The sequence below is a fragment of the Hyperolius riggenbachi genome, chromosome 12, assembly GCF_040937935.1.
Source record: "Hyperolius riggenbachi isolate aHypRig1 chromosome 12, aHypRig1.pri, whole genome shotgun sequence".
NCBI classification, from domain to species: Eukaryota; Metazoa; Chordata; class Amphibia; order Anura; family Hyperoliidae; genus Hyperolius; species Hyperolius riggenbachi.
Window position 1 is genome coordinate 113,746,428 of NC_090657.1, and position 21,646 is coordinate 113,768,073.

The 21,646-nt window shown below is 46.5% G+C and overlaps 1 protein-coding gene across 1 annotated transcript in view; it reads left to right on the forward strand.

Annotated features, from left to right (window-relative positions):
- The window catches only part of LOC137542195 (uncharacterized), a 438,126-nt gene that overhangs the window by 104,978 nt on the left and 311,502 nt on the right, over nucleotides 1-21,646 (forward strand). Inside the window, exons 4-5 of the mRNA XM_068263924.1 lie at nucleotides 3,232-3,380; nucleotides 18,793-19,655. Of these exons, the coding sequence (XP_068120025.1) occupies nucleotides 3,232-3,380; nucleotides 18,793-19,655 (1,012 nt within the window). The remainder of the gene's footprint in view (nucleotides 1-3,231; nucleotides 3,381-18,792; nucleotides 19,656-21,646) is intronic.

Genomic DNA, 21,646 nt, shown 5'->3' on the forward strand with positions numbered 1-21,646 from the left:
AGGTTTCCCCCAGGTATAGGTAGCCAGACATAGGTGCCCCCCGGTATGGGTAGCTAGGCATAGGGGCTCAGGGGAGGACTGACAACTCATGGGCCCCCTGGGCAATAGGAGATTATGGGGCCCTGTACCAGTGTCGCCCACATTTCATGTTATTTTTTACAGAGTAAGATCTAATAATTTACTGCCGACAGATATTTTATACTGATAAAAAAAAAAAAAAAACATCCCTGTGCCGCGCGTAGTGGCGCGCTGAAAAATGGGTGTGGTCATGCAACAGAATGTGGGCGTGGTCATGGGTGGAGCAAAATATACATGACCGTGGCAGTGGTGTAAAAGATCTGTCGGGGAAGTTTGAGCTCTGCCTTTGTGTTTCCCTCCAAAATACATGTAATCTGACCGAATTTCACCAAAAATCTACGCCATTTGGCAGAGGTTCCTCCAAAATACAGATAATATGGCAGTCGTTCCCCCAAAATAGACGTAATCTGGCAGCAGCAGTTTCCCTAACATACACATAATTTAACAGCGGTTGCCCAAAATATGCATAATCTGGCAGTGGATCACCCAAAATACATGTAATCTTGCAGCAGTGGTTCCCCCAAAATACACATAATCTGGAAGCAGCGGTTCCCCCAACATACACAATCTGGCAGCAGTTCCCCCAAAATACACATAATCTGGCAGCCGTTCCCCACAATACACTTAATCTGGCAGCAGCGGTTCCCCAAAAATAGTTAATCTGGCAGCAGGAACCCCAAAATAGGTGCCCCCAGTATAGGTAACAGGTCTAAAGGTATCCCCAGTGGAAGTAACCAGGTGTATTGGTTGTCCCAGTACAGGTATCCAGGTCTATAGGTGTCTCCAGTATAAGTAGCCAGGTCTATAGGAATCCCCAGAATAGATAACCAGGTCTATAGGTATCCCCAGTTTAGATAGCCAGGTCTATAGGTGTCCCCAGAATAGGTAGCCAGGCCTATAGGTGTCCCCAGAATAGGTAGCCAGGTCTATGGGTGTCCCCAGTATAGATAGCCAGGTCTACAGGTGTCTCCAGAATAGGTAGCCAGGTCTATAGGTGTCCCCAGTACAGATAGCCAGGTCTATAGGTGTCTCCAGTTTAGATAGCCAGGTCTATAGGTGTTCCCAGCATATGTAGCCAGCCAGGTCTATTGGTATTCCCAGTATATGTAGCAATGTGTATAGGTGTCTCCAGTATATGCAGCCAGGTGTATAGGTATCCCCAGTATATGTAGCCAGGTCTATAGGTGTCCCCAGTATAGCCAGGTGTATAGGTGTCCCCAGTAGAAGTATCCAGGTATATAGGTATCCCCAGTATATGTAGCCAGGTCTATAGGTGTCCCCAGTATAGCCAGGTGTATAGGTGTCCCCAGTAGAAGTAGCCAGGTGTATAGGTAGGTGTATATGTAGAATCCTTGTGCAGATTGTTTGATACTCCCCCCTATATTGCCTGATGAAGCGGGGATGAACCTGCGAAACGCGTTGCATTTCTTTTTGGAGTTCCTAATAAATGTGTTTGACTGTCTGAATCGCAGTCGTTGTCGTGTCTGCTTGAGGGAGGTAAGACCACCACTTCCTCCTTCAATTTTTCCATTTAAGTTGGTTTTTAAGCTCATTTAATCTAATCTTATACTTTTGGCGCCTCTGTTCATTGTATACAAGTGATTTTAAGGCTATTTTAAGGCTATTTATTCTATTACAAATATATAAATTATTTTATTCATGTTATTTGTAGAGAAGTATTTTAAGGATTAAATATATTATTGTTTTTATGTGTTTAGGGTGTTTGTGCGGTGGGGATGGTTAGGTTTAGGCATTACCATGGGGGTCTAGGGGTTAGGGATATGTACAGGGAGGGTTAGGTATAGTTACAGTATAATATATGCAATCATGGGGTGGTTAGGGTTATGCACCACCAGGGGGGTGGTTAGTGTTAGGCACCACCAGGGGGGTCTTAGGGTTAGGCACCACCAGGGGGGGGGGTCTTAGGGTTAGGCACCACTAGGGGGGTCTAGGGGTTAGGGATAGGTACAGGGAGGGCTCTGTGTGAGAGTAAGGTTAGGTATAGTTACAACACAATATATGTAATATATACAATTTATTAAATTATATATATTTAAACAAAGAGGGGTCTAGGGGTTAGGGATAGGGAGAGATCTGTGTGAGCCTACAGTTTGGTATAATTACAGTAAAATATCTGTAAAACCTACCATTGCATTGCTATGCTTAATACAAGTGTAAATATCGTTTTTGTTATAGATGATATTTGATGTTTCTTTTCAGAATTCGTTTGTTGTTATAGATTGTTTTTTTGCCATTTCATTTCCGTTTATTTAACCTATTTAGCACTAAATTTTCGTTTACAACCCCTTAAAAGAAAAATATGGTTTTGCATTAAAACTTAAAATTTCGGCTACACCCCGCGCCCTTTTTTCCAGGCGCCCTTTTTTTATACACGCAAAGGAGGGAGCCCAGAAGGAGCGAAAGCCAGACTGGAACTGATCAAGCAGTGAGTTATCAGGTAATATACTGGCTAATGCTACGTACACACATGCGACAACGATCGTTCGTTGAGAACGACGAACGAGCTTTTAATTGATGAAAGAACGACCTGAGTAAAGTTAGTTTTTAAATGTGTGTAACGATCTGATCGTTAGAACGAACGTTACATCACGTAAAGCAACTATTGCGCCTGCGCATAAAAATGAGAAGTTTCAGGGAGAAATAGTGAAATGCGCATGTCAAGCCTAGTACGAACGACCGTTTGCAACGATGTACTACTTTTGCAAACGATCGTCGTTGGTTAAAATCCGCTGAGACAGAACTTTCTTTTGTCGCGATTTGGCTCGTTCGTCGTTTGCCTTAATAGTCGGTGGTTCGTTTTTTGTAACGATCGTCGTTAGTAAAGATCGGGGAACGATCGTTACAAACGACTATAGTCGCATGTGTGTACGCACCTTTAGTTCAGAATGTGTACGGTGTTCAAGTAATTTAGATGCAATTAGGAGAAGTGACACATGGAAGTAGTTGGATCTAGAGGTGGTTGTTGTTTAGTTGACCTTTTGTATTTTATGTGGCCATGTAGAAAAATATAGATGTTTCTTCTGTCTATAAAGCTAACATCCAGTATTGTGTTCATTACAGTACATTGAAATGTCTGTTTATGTCATTGTGCAATATACATTTTTTTACCGTTTGTGTTCTGCATGCTCATAGGTGTTTTCTGATGGTGCTGTTGGCTGTAAACCTGACTATATGGATTACGGCAGTGACTGAAGAATCCAGGCAACACACTGTGGAACTACAAAAGTACTTGAAGAGAAATTTTTCAGAAACAGATCATGGCAACCTCAGTTTAATTGAAGGTAAAAACATTTTCTTTATTTCATTTTCTTTCATGTTATGTTATTAAAATGCAAATTCTAGCAAATTAAAAATAAACTAATTTATATTTCAGAATGCGTTCTTTGTTTACAGCATTTTTTCCAGTTTTGTTTCCAAGAGAGTGAGTGGAGCATTCAGGTCTGCAGAGTTTACAAGAGCAGAGATAAAACTAATCTGAAAGAATACCCCTAATGGGAACGTCCCATCATCTGTGAGAGTGGATAGCTGGTCCCTTCTCTTACTGCCACCATTGGATGTCACATCTTGCACTCTAATTGCACGATTTGATAAATTTGGGAGAAAGCCTTGGTCAATACCTGGATGAAAGGAGGGGTTATTTATGAGAGGAGTCAGTGGACCCGGAATGGTTGTGTTGCTCTTGTCTTTAGCTAAGAGATATAGGGCTTGATTCACTAACCGGCGCTAAGCCGGTTAGTGAGCACTATCACTTAGTGGGTGCAAACTATGGTACTAAGTAGTTTGCGCCCGCACATCAGTCTCAGTCCCGCTCACTGCGTGCATAGCGCGGGTGCACCTATATTAGTGCGCGATTCGACGATAACTTCGCACCCGCCGCCCCTTGATAATGAGGCATCGGGTGCCCCTGAAACAGTGCATTAATGCGCCGCTTCGGGGGCACCTATCGTCACACCAGGTGCAACGTTTAAGGGGCAGCGGGTGCGACGTTATCTTCGCACCGCGCACTAATATAGGCGCACCCGCGCTGTGAGCGCAGTGAGTGGGGCTGCGCACGAAGTAGCTTTGCACGCACTAGGGGCAAAAAAAGGCTTTTCATACCGGCGCTAACACTTAGCGCCGGTTAGTGAATCAAGCCCACAATGTTTTCAGTGCAGTGGCATTAAGGGGGTGATCCCATGATTCAAAACTTCTGACAAGTTTTAAACACAGGTATGGCTAACATACAGAAAGCGTAGAAGCACATTCATTTTTATTTACACCAACCTTCCGAACCAGGATAAATGAGGCTTTTTACCGCATGAATGTAAGTCTTTAGTGATAGCATATGCAGTAATCTTGTAATTGGAGAGTTAACCAAACTACTCAATTTCCCTCATGAGACCGAATTCCCAGAAAGTCAGTCCTGTACAGTGTATTCTCACCGCTGTCATTGTGCCATCTTGAGCCTCAATGCTCAGCATGAATCCCACCTGGTCAGGGAAAATGCACACCTCTAAAATTGACATGTCCACATTCAATAAAACAGAGTAACCAAGCAGCTCAGGGTGACCCAAACTACTAGGAATGTATAGGGGGATAAAAGGGACCAAAAAGCCCTCCTACTAAATAAAGCAAGAAATGGGTCTGTAGCTAGCACATGTGCCTCAAACAACTGCTTGGAAGGGCATGTATCCAAAGAAGTTGAGCTAAATGTTGACAGAAATCCAGACGCTTGTTATAGGTTCATTTAGTGGAGCATGTTCTGTAGAAGAGAGACTTCGTAGACCATAGCACCCAAGGAAGTCTTCAATTGCCTTCCCCTATCTTGAGAGCAGATGGTGGGGAAGAGGCAAAAAGATTATACAAAGACTAATAAAACATACTGAACTCCTCCAGTATCGCTTCCGCTGAAACCTTCCTCTCTTTTTTAGGCTTAAAGTGGTCTAACACCCAGCATTTCAACTTTGCTTTAAAAGATTGCTTACAGCTTATAAACTATTATGCCAGATTTTTTTTTTTAGCAGAAATTCACTGAATGGATTAAACATGACATTTTAGTGCTGCATTTAGCTAGAAATGCTCCTCGTGCTTGCTTGTTTAGTTACAAATGTATCTATCTACAATGTAACAAACAAACACTGCTCTGAGAGAACAAAGAGGGCTTCCCCGGCAGGCTTTTCAAAGGTCTATTTGTATTCCAAATAAAGATACATTTTGTAACTACAGATAAGAACGGATGCGGATTCCTAGTTAAATCCAACACTAAAATGTCATGTTTAACCCATTCAGTGAATTTCTGCTTAAAAAAAAATCTCGCATAATAGTTTGTAAGCTGTAAGCAATCTTTTAAAGCAAAGTTGTAATGCTGGGTGTTAAACCGCTTTAATGATAAATCTTATCTTGCCTCAAGCCCTGCAGAGACAGTGCTGCAGGTACATGGTGTTGCCTGTGGTGGATGTGTAACCACCATCCCACAGCGGAATTTGGCACAGACTTCTGTGCCTCCCTCCTCGTTGCCCGAGTTCAAGTGTCCCACCGGCATATACAGAAGGGGTGCGTGTTTCACTCGCCAGTCTGCACCGCTTGGAATCCCTCTGCCTCTCATAGCTGCGGTCTCATCTGTATGACCCTAACAGGTGCCACTAGAGGGAGCCATAGCAATGAGACTATGGCTGAGAGGCAGAGGAATACCAAGCGGCGCAGGCCAGAGAGTGATAGACACACCTCAGCTGCACTGCCAGACACATAGTACAGTGTGTTGATGTCACAGAATATGTGTGGGATACTTGTACTTTATTAGCGGCGGGCTTGGACTGTGAATCAGCACAGAGTGACAGACAGCAGAGAACAACAAGACACACTGACACTGCTCACTCGCTGCTCAGTCAGCAGCACAGCAGCACTGCAATAATCTGTAGTAGCAGCTAACACAGTACTACTCTCACTCTCTAACAACTAATAGCACTGCACTAACTACACAATATAACACAGTAATCCTACCTACCTATACTGTGTAACTACTTATTAGCCACTAATGATCCAATCTTTTTCATCCAATCTTACCAAATCTATGTAGTATAAGGGTAAATTGAGTGAATATACTAAAAGGATACTTAAGGGAGTTACCTTATATTACATAGAAATGGTAAGATTGGATGAAAAAGATTGGATGATTAGTGGCCACCGGCTAATAGCAGACCAGCCAGCAGCACTGGACTGCCTGGACTGTGTGAACACACAGCAGCACACACAGACAAAGACACAGGACCTAACTAGCAGGCAGCTGCTGCAGCTGAAAGACTGACTGACAGACTGATACTAACAAATTATACACTAGCTAACTACAACACAGTATAACAATAGTGTAGTGAAGGTGTTTAAGTGTAAAAACGCTGGGTTTATCACTCAGATAATGCACTTGCTTCAGCCAAACACACTGGAGTTGTCTCTCAGTGGCAGTCACAAAGCAAGGACGAGATTCTCATCATGGCCCCCTCCTTATATACAGGAGGGATTGGCCAAGGTTCCCCTCTGTGATTGGTTGCATGGGGCTTAGGCTGGGAGCCCTCTGATTGGCTAAATGACGTCATGGACGTCATCTCCATGGTAACAGTACCCGGATCAGGATATCCGCATGATATCCGCGGATATCCAGGTATGCGACCAAATATCCGCGGTTTGCTATCCGGATTTGGGCCCGGGTATCCGGAATCCGAATCCGGTCGGATAGCTGATAAAGTTCGGATTATCCGGGTTACCCTGATATCCGGAATCCTGATGAGCAGCACTGCTGGCAATACTGTTTTTGGCTGGATTGGGGATGATGTGTGGGCTGAAAGGCCTGGCAGTGATGCTGTGGCCAGGCTGGCGGTGATGCTGTGGCCGATGCTGTGGCTGGGTTGGCTGGCGGTGATGCTGTGACCTGGCTGGTGGTAATGCTGGGCTGTTGAAGTAAATGCTGGCCTGACTGGTGGTGCTGTGGCCTTTTTGACAGTGATTCTGGGCTGGTTGGCTGGTGGTGATGCTGGGCTGGCTGGCCTGGACAGTTTAGGTAGTGACAGGTGCCCCCTAGTTAAGGTCGTGCCAGGAGTCCCCCAGGTTAGGTAGTGACAGAAGCCCCCCCGTTTAGGTAGTGACAGGCGCTCCCCAGGTTAGGTAGTGAGTGACAGCGACCCCCAGGTTAGGTAGTAAGTGACAGGCGCCTCCCAGGTTAGGTAGTGAGTGACAGGCGCCCTCAGGTTAGGTAGTGAGTAGTGTTGGGCGAACACCTAGATGTTCGGGTTCGCGAACGTTCGCCGAACATCGCCGCGATGTTCGGGTGTTCGCGCCGAACTCCGAACATAATGGAAGTCAATGGGGACCCGAACTTTCATGCTTTGTAAAGCTTCCTTTCATGCTACATACCCCAAATTTGCAGGGTATGTGCACCTTGGGAGTGGGTACAAGAGGGAAAAAAATATTTGAAAAAGAGCTTATAGTTTTTGAGAAAATTGATTGTAAAGTTTCAAAGGAAAACTGTCTTTTAAATGTGGAAAATGTCATGTTTCTTTGCACAGGTAACATGCCTTTTGTCGCCATGCAGTCATAAATGTAATACAGAGAAGAGATTCCAGGAAAAGGGACCGGTAACGCTAACCCAGCACCAGCAGCAGCACAAGTGATGGAACAGGAGGAGGCACAGGAGGAGAAGGCCACGCTTTCAGGCGCAACTCAGGCCTTGCATGAGGACAAAAAAAATGCGTGCGCAAAGCAATGCAATGAGTAGTTTTCAGGACACAATGGGCTATTCGGAGGAGCTATTCCCACCCCCACAATCTTCTACCTGTGAAAGGTCAATGGAACAGCCACAAATGTTGTGCCCGGATTCACAACCTTTTTCTGTGGAAAATGCACCTCGCACTGAAATGCAAGGCGAGGCCGAGGATGAACATGACGTCAACAACTCAACATGACGCAAAATGGGGGCGGAACAGAAAGCTGCTTTCAATGTTTTGAAGGCCTTAATTGCCTCCGGTGGCCAGTTAGATGCATCATTCATCACACCCAAATCCCAGAGCAATGTGTGCAGGAATTTGAATCGCAGGAGGTGTACCGAGATCATCTGGACAAGTGACCAAGTGACCAAGTGACCAAGTGACAAGTGACCAAGTGACAAGTGACAAAGTGAAAAGTGACAAAGTGACCAGTGACAAAGTGACAAAGTGACTGACAAAGTGACAAAATGACAAAGTGACAAGTGACAAAGTGACAAGTGACAAAGTGACAAAATGACAAAATGACAAAGTGACAAAGTGACCAGTGACAAAGTGACAAGTGAGAGGTTGTTCTGGGGAGCTCTTCTCCACTGCACACAGTCACATATGAGGAGAGGTCTCGTCGGGACTGCTGATCCTCCTCAGCTTGCTCAAAGCCTTGAGGGTTCCTGAAGATCCTCTGCTTGGAGTTCGCCGGGGTTCAGCTTGGTGTCGGGGTCGGCGGCGTCCTCCTCACTTCAACGTGGCAGATCTTCTGTTGAAGGGAAAAAAACAAACATTTTTTAAAGTCCAGTACCGCTTCTGAAGGACTCACCAAGAGATGCAGGAGCGCTTCAATCTAGCGCACCATCGCTCGCTGGGTGATGTCCCTCCCTACGCGCTGGAATTCTACGCTGCACATGCTAGCACGCTTTTGCGCAGTGCCGAGGCGCATTCCAGCAGCTAGCTACCAAGCTTCTGTGGATCTGATTGGGCCACCATGTTGGATCTCTGCCAAGTCCTCCAAAATTTTGAGCAATCCACGTTGCTTGTGACTGAGCAGTGACAACTCTACAGTCAGCATTACAATACCACTGCTGTGTTTACTGAAGAAATCAATGTTGAAGATGGAAACCGCTGGCATGATGCAAGTGGGGGAATCTGAAGATGAAAACGATCAGCGTGATGATACCAACATCAGGCAACCTGCCTCAGGAAACGCTGGTCCCAGCTATGACAAAGAACAGGACGAGGAACAGCTGGAGTTGGAGCAGGAATTGGATGACCCCACTGCCGAGGGACAGAGCGGTGCACGTTGGACTTCCACAATTTAGCGGGAATGGACAGTAGAAGAGGAAGAAAGTGATGCTGGTGACGAATATGGTGCATCACAACAATCACAACGCTCACAAGAACATGAAGACAGAGGAGTCTGGCAGGACTCTCTGGCACACATGGCTCAATTCATGCTAGACTGCATTGAACGCGGCCCGCGCATTATTCACTATTCATTATTATTCATTATTCTGGACAACACCAATTACTGGGTTTATACCCAGTTTATACAAACACAATGTTAAAAAACTGATTGAAGAAAGTGTCAGACAGGTCAAAAATGGAACAATTCCAGCAGGCCCTTGAGGATGGAGAATTTAGAGAGGAGATTGACATCCTCCTCCTTCTCTAGCCAGTTGTACGCCGACAGACTGACTTCAGCAAACCCAGGAGGACCAGGAGGGCAGCAAAGAACACAAGCTGCTGCTAGTGCCCAAAAGGTAATGGTATTGGCAGTGTCCTTGGAGTGGGAACATTTTCTGACACCCATGCAGCAGCCCACAGAACAGCAATCGGGCAGTTCCACGTCCTCCAACACCAATCGCCTGGAGAAGATGGTCAAGGACTACATGTCAGATGGCGTAGCTGTGTTGAACAATCCATCTGCAGACAGACGGTGAGTGTGACAGCACAGAAGGACCATGGCAACTCACTCATAGTACCACAGTTTGATAGTGCTGCCCAAAAAATTATAAGGATCCGTGGACCCGGGCAGTACTGGGAAGTGGGAACGCAGATTTTAGTACCTAAACACACGATACAACATGTTTTCCGGGGTCGGACTCTGAGGCACATACAGATGGTCCCGATCATCATCCTCATCATACAACTCTTCTCCTGAGTCTGACCCACCCACCACCTCTGCCACCCCAACATCCCCAGACACAGACCCCTCATCATCCTCAACATTAACTTGGGATGCTGGCCTGAGCCCGACCTCCTCCTCCACATCAGGCCCCATCATCTCCTCAATGGCAGCCCTCAATAATCGCTCTGGCGCCGGACCGATGGACACAACGTTCTCCTCCGGGGAGGGCTGCTGCTGACCACTGGCTGCTGGGGTGGATGTTATAGCTTGCGTGGGGCGTTGGCTGTTGCTGTTGTTGGGAGTGCTGCTCACAGTGGAGGTCTCTGAGGAACTCATGGTGAGCTCATATAGTGGTTGACGTTGAGTGGAGTATTACTGATCCCAGCAATATACACACTGACTGGCAGAGTACACAATGCTATATAGTGTGCTGGGTGAGCGGTGTACACAGAGTGGCAGTAAACACAATGCTATATAGTGTGGCTGAGCGAGCGGTGTACTACTGTTCCCAGCAGACACAGAGTGGCAGTAAACACAATGCTATATAGTGTGCTGGGTGAGCGGTGTACACAGAGTGGCAGTAAACACAATGCTATATAGTGTGGCTGAGCGAGCGGTGTACTACTGTTCCCAGCAGACACAGAGTGGCAGTAAACACAATGCTATATAGTGTGCTGGGTGAGCGGTGTACACAGAGTGGCAGTAAACACAATGTGGCTGAGCGAGCGGTGTACTACTATTCCCAGCAGACACAAAGTGGCAGTAAACACAATAATGCTATATAGTGTGGCTGAGCGAGGTACACAGAGTGGCAGTAAACAGAATGCTATATAGTGTGGCTGAGCGAGCGGTGTACTACTATTCCCAGCAGACACAGAGTGGCAGTAAACACAATAATGCTATATAGTGTGGCTGAGCGAGGTACACAGAGTGGCAGTAAACAAAATGCTATATAGTGTTGCTGAGCGAGTGGTGTACTACTATTCCCAGCAGACACAGAGTGGCAGTAAACAGAATGCTATATAGTGTGGCTGAGCGAGGTACACAGAGTGGCAGTAAACAGAATGCTATATAGTGTGGCTGAGCGAGCGATGTACTACTATTCCCAGCAGACACAGAGTGGCAGTAAACAGAATGCTATATAGTGTGGCTGAGCGAGGTACACAGAGTGGCAGTAAACAGAATGCTATATAGTGTGGCTGAACGAGCGGTGTACTACTATTCCCAGCAGACACAGAGTGGCAGTAAACAGAATGCTATATAGTGTGGCTGAGCAAGGTACACAGAGTGGCAGTAAACAGAATGCTATATAGTGTGGCTGAGCGAGCGGTGTACTACTATTCGCAGCAGACACAGAGTGGCAGTAAACAGAATGCTATATAGTGTGGCTGAGCGAGGTACACAGAGTGGCAGTAAACAGAATGCTATATAGTGTGGCTGAGCGAGCGGTGTACTACTATTCCCAGCAGCGACACAATGACTGGGGGGACCCTGGCTAGCGTGGCTGGAGTGCGAACTACCCTGCCTGCCTACCCAAAGCTAAACCCACAGACAAATGGCGGAGACATGACGTGGTTTGGGTATTTATTTACCCGAACCACGTGACAGTTCGGCCAATCAGAGCGCGTTCGGGTCCGAACCACGTGACCCGTTCGGCCAATCACAGCGCTAGCCGAACGTTCGGGGAACGTTCGGCCATGCGCTCTTAGTTCGGCCATATGGCCGAACGGTTTGGTCGAACACCATCAGGTGTTCGGCCGAACTCGAACATCACCCGAACAGGGTGATGTTCTGCAGAACCCGAACAGTGGCGAACACTGTTCGCCCAACACTAGTAGTGAGTGACAGGGACCCCCAGGTTAGGTAGTGAGTGACAGGGACCCCCAGGTTAGGTAGTGAGTGACAGGGACCCTCAGGTTAGGTAGTGAGTGACAGGGACCCCCAGGTTAGGTAGTGAGTGACCGGGACCTCCAGGTTAGGTAGTGAGTGACAGGCGCCCCCAGGTTAGGTAGTGAGTGACAGGCGCCCCCCAGGTTAGGTAGTGAGTGACAGGGATCCCCAGGTTAGGTAGTGAGTGACAGGCACCCCCCAGGTTAGGAAGTGAGTGACAAGTGCCCCCCAGGTTAGGTAGTGTGTGACAGGCACCCCCAGGTTAGGTAGTGAGTGACAGGCGCCCCCCAGTTTAGGTAGTGAGTGACAGGCGCCCCCCAGGTTAGGTAGTGAGTGACAGGCGCCCCCAGGTTAGGAAGTGAGTGACAGGCGCCCCCCCAGGTTAGGTAGTGAGAGACAGGTGCCCCCCAGATTAGGTAGTGAGGGACAGGCGCCCCCCAGGTTAGGCAGTGAGTGACAAGTGCCCCCCAGGTTAGGTAGTGTGTGACAGGGGCCCCCAGGCTAGGTAGTGAGTGACCGGGACCTCCAGGTTAGGTAGTGAGTGACAGGCGCCCCCAGGTTAGGTAGTGAGTGACAGGCGCCCCCCAGGTTAGGTAGTGAGTGACAGGGATCCCCAGGTTAGGTAGTGAGTGACAGGTGCCCCCCAGGTTAGGTAGTGAGTGACAGGTGCCCCCCAGGTTAGGTAGTGAGTGACAGGCGCCCCCAGGTTAGGTACTGAGTGACAGGCGCCCCCCAGGTTAGGTAGTGAGTGACAGGTGCCCCCCAGGTTAGGTAGTGAGTGACAGGCGACCCCAGGGTAGGTAGTGAGTGAGAGGGACCCCCAGGTTAGGTAGTGAGTGACAGGCACCCCCAGGTTAGGTAGTGAGTGACAGAGACCCCCAGGTTAGGTAGTGAGTGACAGCCAGGACCCCCAGGTTAGGTAGTGAGTGACAGCCAGGACCCCCAGGTTAGGTAGTGAGTGACAGGCTCCCCCCAGGTTAGGTAGTGAGTGACAGGGACCCCCAGGTTAGGTAGTGAGTGACAGGCACCCCCCAGGTTAGGTAGTGAGTGACAGGGACCCCCAGGTTAGGTAGTGAGTGACAGGGACCCACAGGCTAGGTAGTGAGTGACAGGGACCTCCAGGTTAGGTAGTGAGTGACAGGCGCCCCCAGGTTAGGTAGTGAGTGACAGGCGCCCCCCAGGTTAAGTAGTAAGTGACAGGGATCCCCAGGTTAGGTAGTGAGTGACAGGCGCCCCCCAGGTTAGGTAGTGAGTGACAGGCGCCCCCAGGTTAGGTAGTGAGTGACAGGTGCCCCCCAGGTTAGGTAGTAAGTGACAGGCGACCCCAGGGTAGGTAGTGAGTGAGAGGGACCCCCAGGTTAGGTAGTGAGTGACAGGCACCCCCAGGTTAGGTAGTGAGTGACAGAGACCCCCAGGTTAAGTAGAGAGTGACAGGGACCCCCAGGTTAGGTAGTGAGTGACAGCCAGGACCCCCAGGTTAGGTAGTGAGTGACAGGGACCCCCAGGTTAGGTAGTGAGTGATAGGCACCCCCCAGGTTAGGTAGTGAGTGACAGGGACCCCCAGGTTAGGTAGTGAGTGACAGGCACCCCCAGGTTAGGTAGTGAGTGACAGGGACCCCCAGGTTAGGTAGTGAGTGACAGGGACCCCTCACTCACCTCCCAGCAGCAGCTGCTTCAGACATCGATCAGCGGGCGACCCGACCAGTTAGAGCGGGCACACGGACGCACCACGCTCTATATGCGGAAGTGATGTCACTTCCGCATATCAGTGCGGTGTGCTAGGTCCTAGCGCCCGCACAGTGGTCGCCGGGTGATCGAGGTCTGATGCTGACAGCGGCGGCCAGCAGGGGGGAGCATAGGCGGCCGGAGAGACAGCTTATACTCGAATATACATGGTACACTATATACAATCAGGGGCAGTGCTACACTGGAGCTTACCGAGGCTCAAGCCCCAGCCGACATTTTGTAAGCCCCCCCACTGGGTTGCCAATCGTCCGCAATCCTTAATGCGCATGAGCGCACCACAGTATAGCCAGTCTTATTCCTCAGCGTCCGAGGCAGGGAAAGTTTCAAGCTACCTCCTCTGTCAGTCCCTTCCCTCTCACTCCAATTAGTGTTTTTTTTGGGGGGACACAGCACCACCCCCTCCCACCAATGAAAAAGCAGAGGCAGCTAAGTGATCCCGCCCATACATCCTCATAGAACAGCTGCAGCTGCTGGAGTAAGCGCAATGTGAATGCAGGATGCAGGTCACAGTTCCTCTGTCTTCTCCTCTAGCTATCCACAGCAGGATCAGGTACCCATACAATGCTACATTATTTGAAATATTTCAGCAAAATGAGTTGCCTGACACATGCAGCTGGGGGAGGAACAGACATGAGAGGTGATTTGACTGCAGAGCTTTGCACTTTTTTTTTTTTACATCACAATCACTTGTTCACACAACAGTTGGGGGCCCTGGGCTCTCTCACTGCCTGGGGCCCCCACACCACCATGCGATACCCATAGGAAAGTGCAAATGAGCCTCGGACCTCTCACCACCAGGGAATTCACCCCCACTTCCTCTGAACTGAATGCTAACTGCAACACAGACAGTTGCTCACTCCCAGCTAAAGCAATTTCCTACCTTTACTTGGTCAGCAGGCGCCAGTCATCCAAGCAGGTGTGCTGTTATACACCGTTTACCTGCCGTACCAAATCTAGCAGAAATTGCATAAATTAAATAGCATTCAGGTGGGAGGCTTTGGTTGGACATAATCATAGATTACATCACTAGCAGGGACACCTCATGCTGGCAGGTCTCCCACACGGGCCCCTCCGTAACCACTCACCTGTCAACTGCATCCTGGAAGCTGCAAAAAAATACATTTAAAATCACAAACACTGGTTCGCACAACAGCTGGGGACCCGGACTCTCTCACTGTCCGGGAGGAAGCAGTAAAAAAAGGTGCATGAACAAAAAGGGCGCGGCCATAGATTACAATGCAAAATATCGGCTATTGGGCGCCCAACAGGAAATTTAGGCGCCCAAGAAATAGCGGTTGCAGGGATCGTGTTAACAAAAGTTTTCGTTTACAGAATAAGGTTTATTACAAATATCGTTTTGACTTTATGTTATACTTATTTGTTCGTTTTTAAATTTCACTTATAGGATGTTTAACTTATTTTTTTGTGTTTAAATTTCGCATATAGAAGGTTTTACTTTTTTTTTTCGTTTTTAAATTTCGCTTTCAGGACTGTAAGAAGTAAATTTTCGTTTACATTTATATTATCATGTTAAAATTCGTTTTCATACATATAATGCTTAAATATCGTTTTCAACCTTATTCTATTAAAATACATCGCTTTTGGTATTAACTATGTTTTGTATACTTATAATGCATAGAATATAGTTTTCAGATTCATTAAATTACTAATATATCGCTTTTAATATTACCGTTATTTTAAGATTTTGAATGCGTACGTGATTGTAAGGCTATTTATTCTGTTATATATATATACTGTATATACCTTTGATATTTATAATATTATTAATGTGTACGTGATTTTAAGGCTATTTATTCTATTACAAATAAATAAATTATTATATTCATGTTATTTATAGTGAAGTATTTTAAAGATTAAATATATTATTGTTTATATGTGTGTAAGGGTGTTTGTGCAGTGGAGATGGTTAGGGTTAGGCACCACCAGAGAGATGTTAGGTTTAGGCACCACCAGGTGGGTGGTTAGGGTTAGGCACCACCAGGGGAGATTTAGGGTTAGGGACTGGTGGAGGGAGGTCTTAGGGTTAGGCACCACCAGGGAGGTCTTAGGGTTAGGCACCACCAGGAGGGTCTTAGGGTTAGGCACCACCAGGGGGGGATTAGGGTTAGGCACCACCAGGGGGTTTCTAGGGTTAGGCATAGGTACTGGAAGGGTTCTGTGTAAGAGTAGGGTTAGGTATAGTTACAGTACAATATTGGTAATACCGGTATATACAATTTATTAAATTATGTATATTTCCACAAAGGGGGGGAGGGTCTAGGGGTTAGGGATAGGGAGAGATCTGTGTGACCCCACAGTTAGGTATAATTGCATTAAAATACCTGTAAAATCTACCATCGTATTACTATGCTTAATACAAGTGTAAATATAGTTTTTTGTTATAGACATTATTTGACGTTTCATTTCCGATTTCGTTTTTGTTATAGACGGTATTTTGCCGTTTTATTTCCGTTTATTCAACCTATTTAGCACTAGATTTTCGTTTATAAGCTATAAACAAAAAATATTGTTTTACATTACAACTAAAAATTTCGGCTATATCCCGCGCCCTTTTTTCCAGGCGCCCTTTTTGATGCACGCGTCCGGGGCCGCCAACACCACCATGCGATACCCAGTGGAAAGTGCAGGCTAACACTGGACCTCTCACCACCAGGGAATTCACCCCCACTGCCTCTGAACTGAATGCTAAATGCAACACACACAATTGCTCACTCCCAGCTAAAGCGCCAGTTAGCCAATCAGGTGTACTGTTATACACCCTTTGCCTGCCGTACCAGATCTAGCAGGAATTGCATACATTAGGTAGCATTCAGGTGGGAGGCTTCGGTTGGACGTAATCATAGATTACATCGCTAGCAGGGACAGGGTCTCCCACACAGTCCCCTCCCTAACCACTCACCTGTCAACCGCATCCTGGAAGCTGCAAAAAATAAATTTAAAATCACAAACACTGGTTCGCACAACAGCTGGGGGCCCCTGACTCTCTCACTGTCCGGGGGCCCCCACACCACCATGCGATACCCAGAGAAAAGTGCAGGCGAGCCCTGGACCGAAGCCCCACCTGAATGCTACCTAATTTATGCAATTCCTGCCAGATTTGGTATGGCAGACAAACGGTATATAACAGTACACCTGATTGGCTGACTGGCGCCTGCTGACCAAGTAAAGGTAGGAAATTGCTTTAGCTGGGAGTGAGCAATTGTGTGTGTTGCACTTTTTTTTTACATTCAGTTAGAAAGCGAGCATACAAGTAGTGCCTTGCTGTCACTGAGACAGCCTGTGCTTTCTAACTGAACATGAAAAAGTGCACAGCTCTGACAGCAAATCGCCTTTCCTGTCCGTTCCTCCCCCCATCTGGATGTGCCAGACTTATTGTTTCCCCCTTTGTTAGCTGGGATCTTTTGTCTCCTGCACTGCCACTGAGGATGAGCTATTTGTTATCAAATTGGAACACACTCAAAGACAGCAGGAAACTCAGCAGCCAGCAAAAAATGTTTTAAAGTGGACCTGAACTCTGGCACAGGACAGAAGGAAAACATAGGGAAATGCACCCTGTATGTATTTAGAGGGGTTAGTAGGTTGGTCTGTCTAATCCCCCCATCATTTGTGTCTAGTCACAAGTTGTAATTTGATCTATCCTCTGTGTCAGCTGACTGCCAAGGCAGATAAGCTCATATGAAAGTACAGGATGTTAGCGACTTCCATTGAAGTAGAAACAATGGACATTTATTTTAGGACTTGTATGATCTGTAACAGAGAAATGTTTTTCTGTAGAGGAACAGGCTAACAGAAAATGAGTCATAGCCCTTTCTACATCACCACACTCCACATGAGGGCAACCACGATCCACTGAATTGATGAACTTCAAATTCCCCTTCAATTTGAACATATAAAATATGATCTGATTATTTAAGCTACAGAATTATGACTTTTAGGAAACAAAGGTAATGCTGCTTTCTCTTCTCCATTATCTACACATAGGGCTTGATTCACAAAACGGTGCTAACTGTTAGCACGGCTGTTAGCATGACTTTTCGCGCGTTTTAGAAAAAAATCGGTTTTCGCATGAACCTATACTGCAGGCTCCTACCTATCTAACATATACTGCAGGCACCTACCTACCCACCTATCTAACCTATACAGCGGACACCTACCTATCTAACCTATACTGCAGGCACCTACCTATCTAACTTATACTGCGGCCAGCCGGCCACCTACCTATTTTACCTATACTGCAGACACCTACCTATCTATGCTATACTGCAGGCACCTACCCAGGGCCTAGCGGTGGGGAGGGGGGTCGGACTCCCCCCATCCCTCGCCTGGGTCCCCCGATCTGCGCTCCCCTCCTGCTTTAAATGTAGCGTAAGCAGCCGACAGACAGTAAGAGGCACGGGCGGGGGATCACTCACCTTCCTTGTTCCAATGTGCGCTCCACTGACCTCACTTCCTGCAACGCCGGCCACGTACAATACAGTGGGCGGCGTTGCAGGAAGGGACGTCAGTGGAGCGCACGCTGGAACGAGGAAGAGGTGAGTGATCCCCGCCTGTTGCCTCTTACTGTCGGCTGCATACGCTACATTTAAAGCTGGAGGGGAGCGCAGATCGGGGGACCCAGGCGAGGGAGGGGGGGGGTCCGACCCCCTTCCCCACCGCTAGGCCCAATACCCCCGTCCTGGCAGCTACCCCTCCAGCTCGGCGGCCGGCACCCCCGCACCCACGGACAGGCGGATGCTGCCCCTAGAACTTTGCCGCCTGAGGCAAAAGTTTCACCCCGCCTCATGAGCGGGCCGGCCCTGCACCTACCTATCTAGCCTATACTGCAGGCACCTACCTATCTAACCCATACTGGTGGCAGCTATACAGGCTACCCTATACTAGAGTCTGGCTAGTGGCTAGATGTGGAGGATGAAAACTTATGGAAAGCTATGTTTTCCATATTGCAATATATATTTCTGCCCTCCTTCTTCCCATAATCCCCAACCTTTTGTCCTTTGTAATATACATATATATTCTCTAATCCTAAAGAGATACATGGGGAGGCAAAAATAGTGTAGGTGTTATTAGATAAATATTCTTCATATGTTAAGAAGCAGCCAGTACATGATTACAATTTATTTAAGCCAATATTTACAATTGAAAAGATTTTTTTTAATATTAATGTCTCTTTTCTCTCCATAGATGAAAATGAACACTTGGATAGGTGTTTGTGCAAGGAAAAGTGTGTGTCTGGAAATATATTTATTTATTTGTACCCCTTTAACATCGAGTACAACCTCTTTGCTGCAGCAATGATTTATATTATGTGGAAGAATGTTGGACGGCAGATTGATGAAAATGCTACTCACCACCATGGACTGGGGCCTGGAGTACGCCAACATATTCCATTTCTGGGCCTTGTTTCTGGATTGTCCATTCTAATTATAGGTCTAGTGATGTTTATTCTGTATGAAGTGGGTAGGGAGAGTACTCGAAGGCACTGGCTATCACTTACTACCTTCTATTTCTTTCATGTGATTAGCCTTGTACTCATGTGTCTGGCCAACATTGTGGGTATCATCATCTTTAGGTTGGATAAAAGAAATATGGACAATAAAAAAAATCCAAGTCGTACCTTGGATACAGTTTTACTCTTTGGAGCAACATTAGCCCAGTATTTAATCTCTTATTATTCCATAATAGCCATGGTGTCCACCAATCCCTTTAGTCTTTTGTGTGGCCTAACACTTTCTTATTCTATACTGATGATTATTCAACACTCTCTTCAAAATGCTTTCATTATACAAGGCCTGCATCGTCTGCCTCCGAATAACTTACTTAATGCACATCAGGAAACCACTCTTACTACACCTGTGGAACATGAAAGTATAGGACATGTCACTATGCAAGAGAAAGACAGCACAATATCTCTTACAGAAACCCAAGGAACGTCAATGCCCAAAATGTCAAGAAGAGACACTCTAACTCAGCACTTTAAGAGCCATCTCAAAAAAAGAAAAACCATGAAGGATGTCTATTTGTTTCTATTCCTCTGCAACATCATAGTAAGTAATTTGTGTATCTAAAAATTAAACAGATTTTTGCCACTTTGGCCGCTATGTGGGATTTGTGGGAAAATGCAAAAGTGCGTTTTCTCATGCTCATAGTCTGTGAAGCATTTGTATGAAAATGGGCATTCTCATATGCACAAAAATGCGTTTTCTGATGCCTATAGACGCCAATTCATTTGTGCAAAAATGTTTTCTCATGACAATAGACATTAATGGATTTGTGCAAAAATGTGTTTTCCCATGTTAGTAGATTCTTTGAATGTAGCTTGCAAAAATTACACAAAATTATGTGAAAAATGATGTGAAATCAAGATTATCCACAAAATGATAACTATGATCATTATTTTAATTTAGCGAATTACGTGAATTCATTTGTGATAGCAAAATTACCCATTACAATCAACATTGCTCTTTACACTGTCCCTATGCTCCTCATCGTCCCCTATAATGCTAGACTCCCAGGCCTCTATTCAACTCCTGTTTTCTCAAGGTTTTTACCTACTTTTTGGTACCTTGGAGAAAAAGTACTTTTTTTGCTGATGGCTTGACAGCCATTTTATTGATTAGGTGTTAAAACATCACCTAGGAAAACACTTAGGCTCTGTTTACACTTAATCAGTTGGTGTAACGGTTGGTGTCAGCACACAGAGAGAATCTGATTATTGATGATCTGCAGAATCATCAACAATACAGATGTATACCTGATTATGGATGATCTGCAGAATCACCAATAATACAAGTATGACTAACCTCTGGACACCTAATAAAGTATAAGTGTTAAGTGAAACAGTAGGCTATCTCCCGTGAGGCGGGAGATACGGGCAGCTCGGCCAGGAACCACCCGAGGGGCAGGTGGCCCTGGGCTGTGCAGGGAATATCTCCTTGAGAGAGGAGATAGAGATAATCTGGCAGCCAGTGATTCCCTGGTAAACTGGAAATCAGACTGTACTGCAGCCAGGGGACTCCAATGGGATAGAGGCCACTGGCTGCACTGCAGGAAGGACTCACTGCTGAGCAAGAGGTCCTTGCAGCTAACTGACACTTGGTGGAATAGTGTCACGGGTAGTACAGACAGACTGAACACTCGAGGGATGAGTGACAGCCAGAAGGGTCGGGCAGGCCAGGTCGGCAACACCCGAGTAAATGGTAATAACTGATATAAATCACAATCCTAGTCAGGGGTGTGAGGTCCGTGGTCTCGACACCCAGGAACAAGTCTAAAGTATAACACAGTAATGACACAGTAATCCTAAGCTTGGGTGTGAGGTCCTTGGTCACAACACTCCGGAACTGGTCTAAAGTATAACACAGCAATGACAATGACACAGTAATCCTAAGCTTGGGTGTGAGCCTCACACCCCAGACTAGGATTGTGATTTATATCAGTTATTACCATTTGCTCGGGTGTTGCCGACCTGGCCTGCCCGACCCACACCCAAGTTTAGGATTACTGTGTCATTACTGTGTTATACTTTAGACTTGTTCCTGGGTGTCGAGACCACGGACCTCACACCCCAGACTATAAGATGATTACTTCCCTCGTAATACTTCCTGGTCTCCTAGGAGCCCACTATGATGTATTAGTGTAGGGTAATCAGGGTATAAGCGAAAGTACAGTATGTGATAAGTTATACTCACAAGGTTGGGTTGCTAAGGGAAGCAACCACTCATAGTAGCATGTTGGGAATAACTGTCCCCACCCTGCCTCGTGAAAAATGTGTGGCGGTTGCTGCTCCAAGGAAAAGTTCACTCTTCACTCTTAGTCAGGTGAGCTCCTTTTTCAGGGGTAGCTTTAAGGTAATTACGGAGAAGCTGGAGGCACCCTGAAAAATATATATATATATATATATAGATAATTATAGATCATTTTTTCTCTTGCACCCTGAAAAATGTATGAGCATAAGATAAGACGATATAAGAAAGTCCTACCTTCAACAAATAGTATTTGGGGGGGGGGGGGGGGGGGGGTTGGTATGGATGGTTCA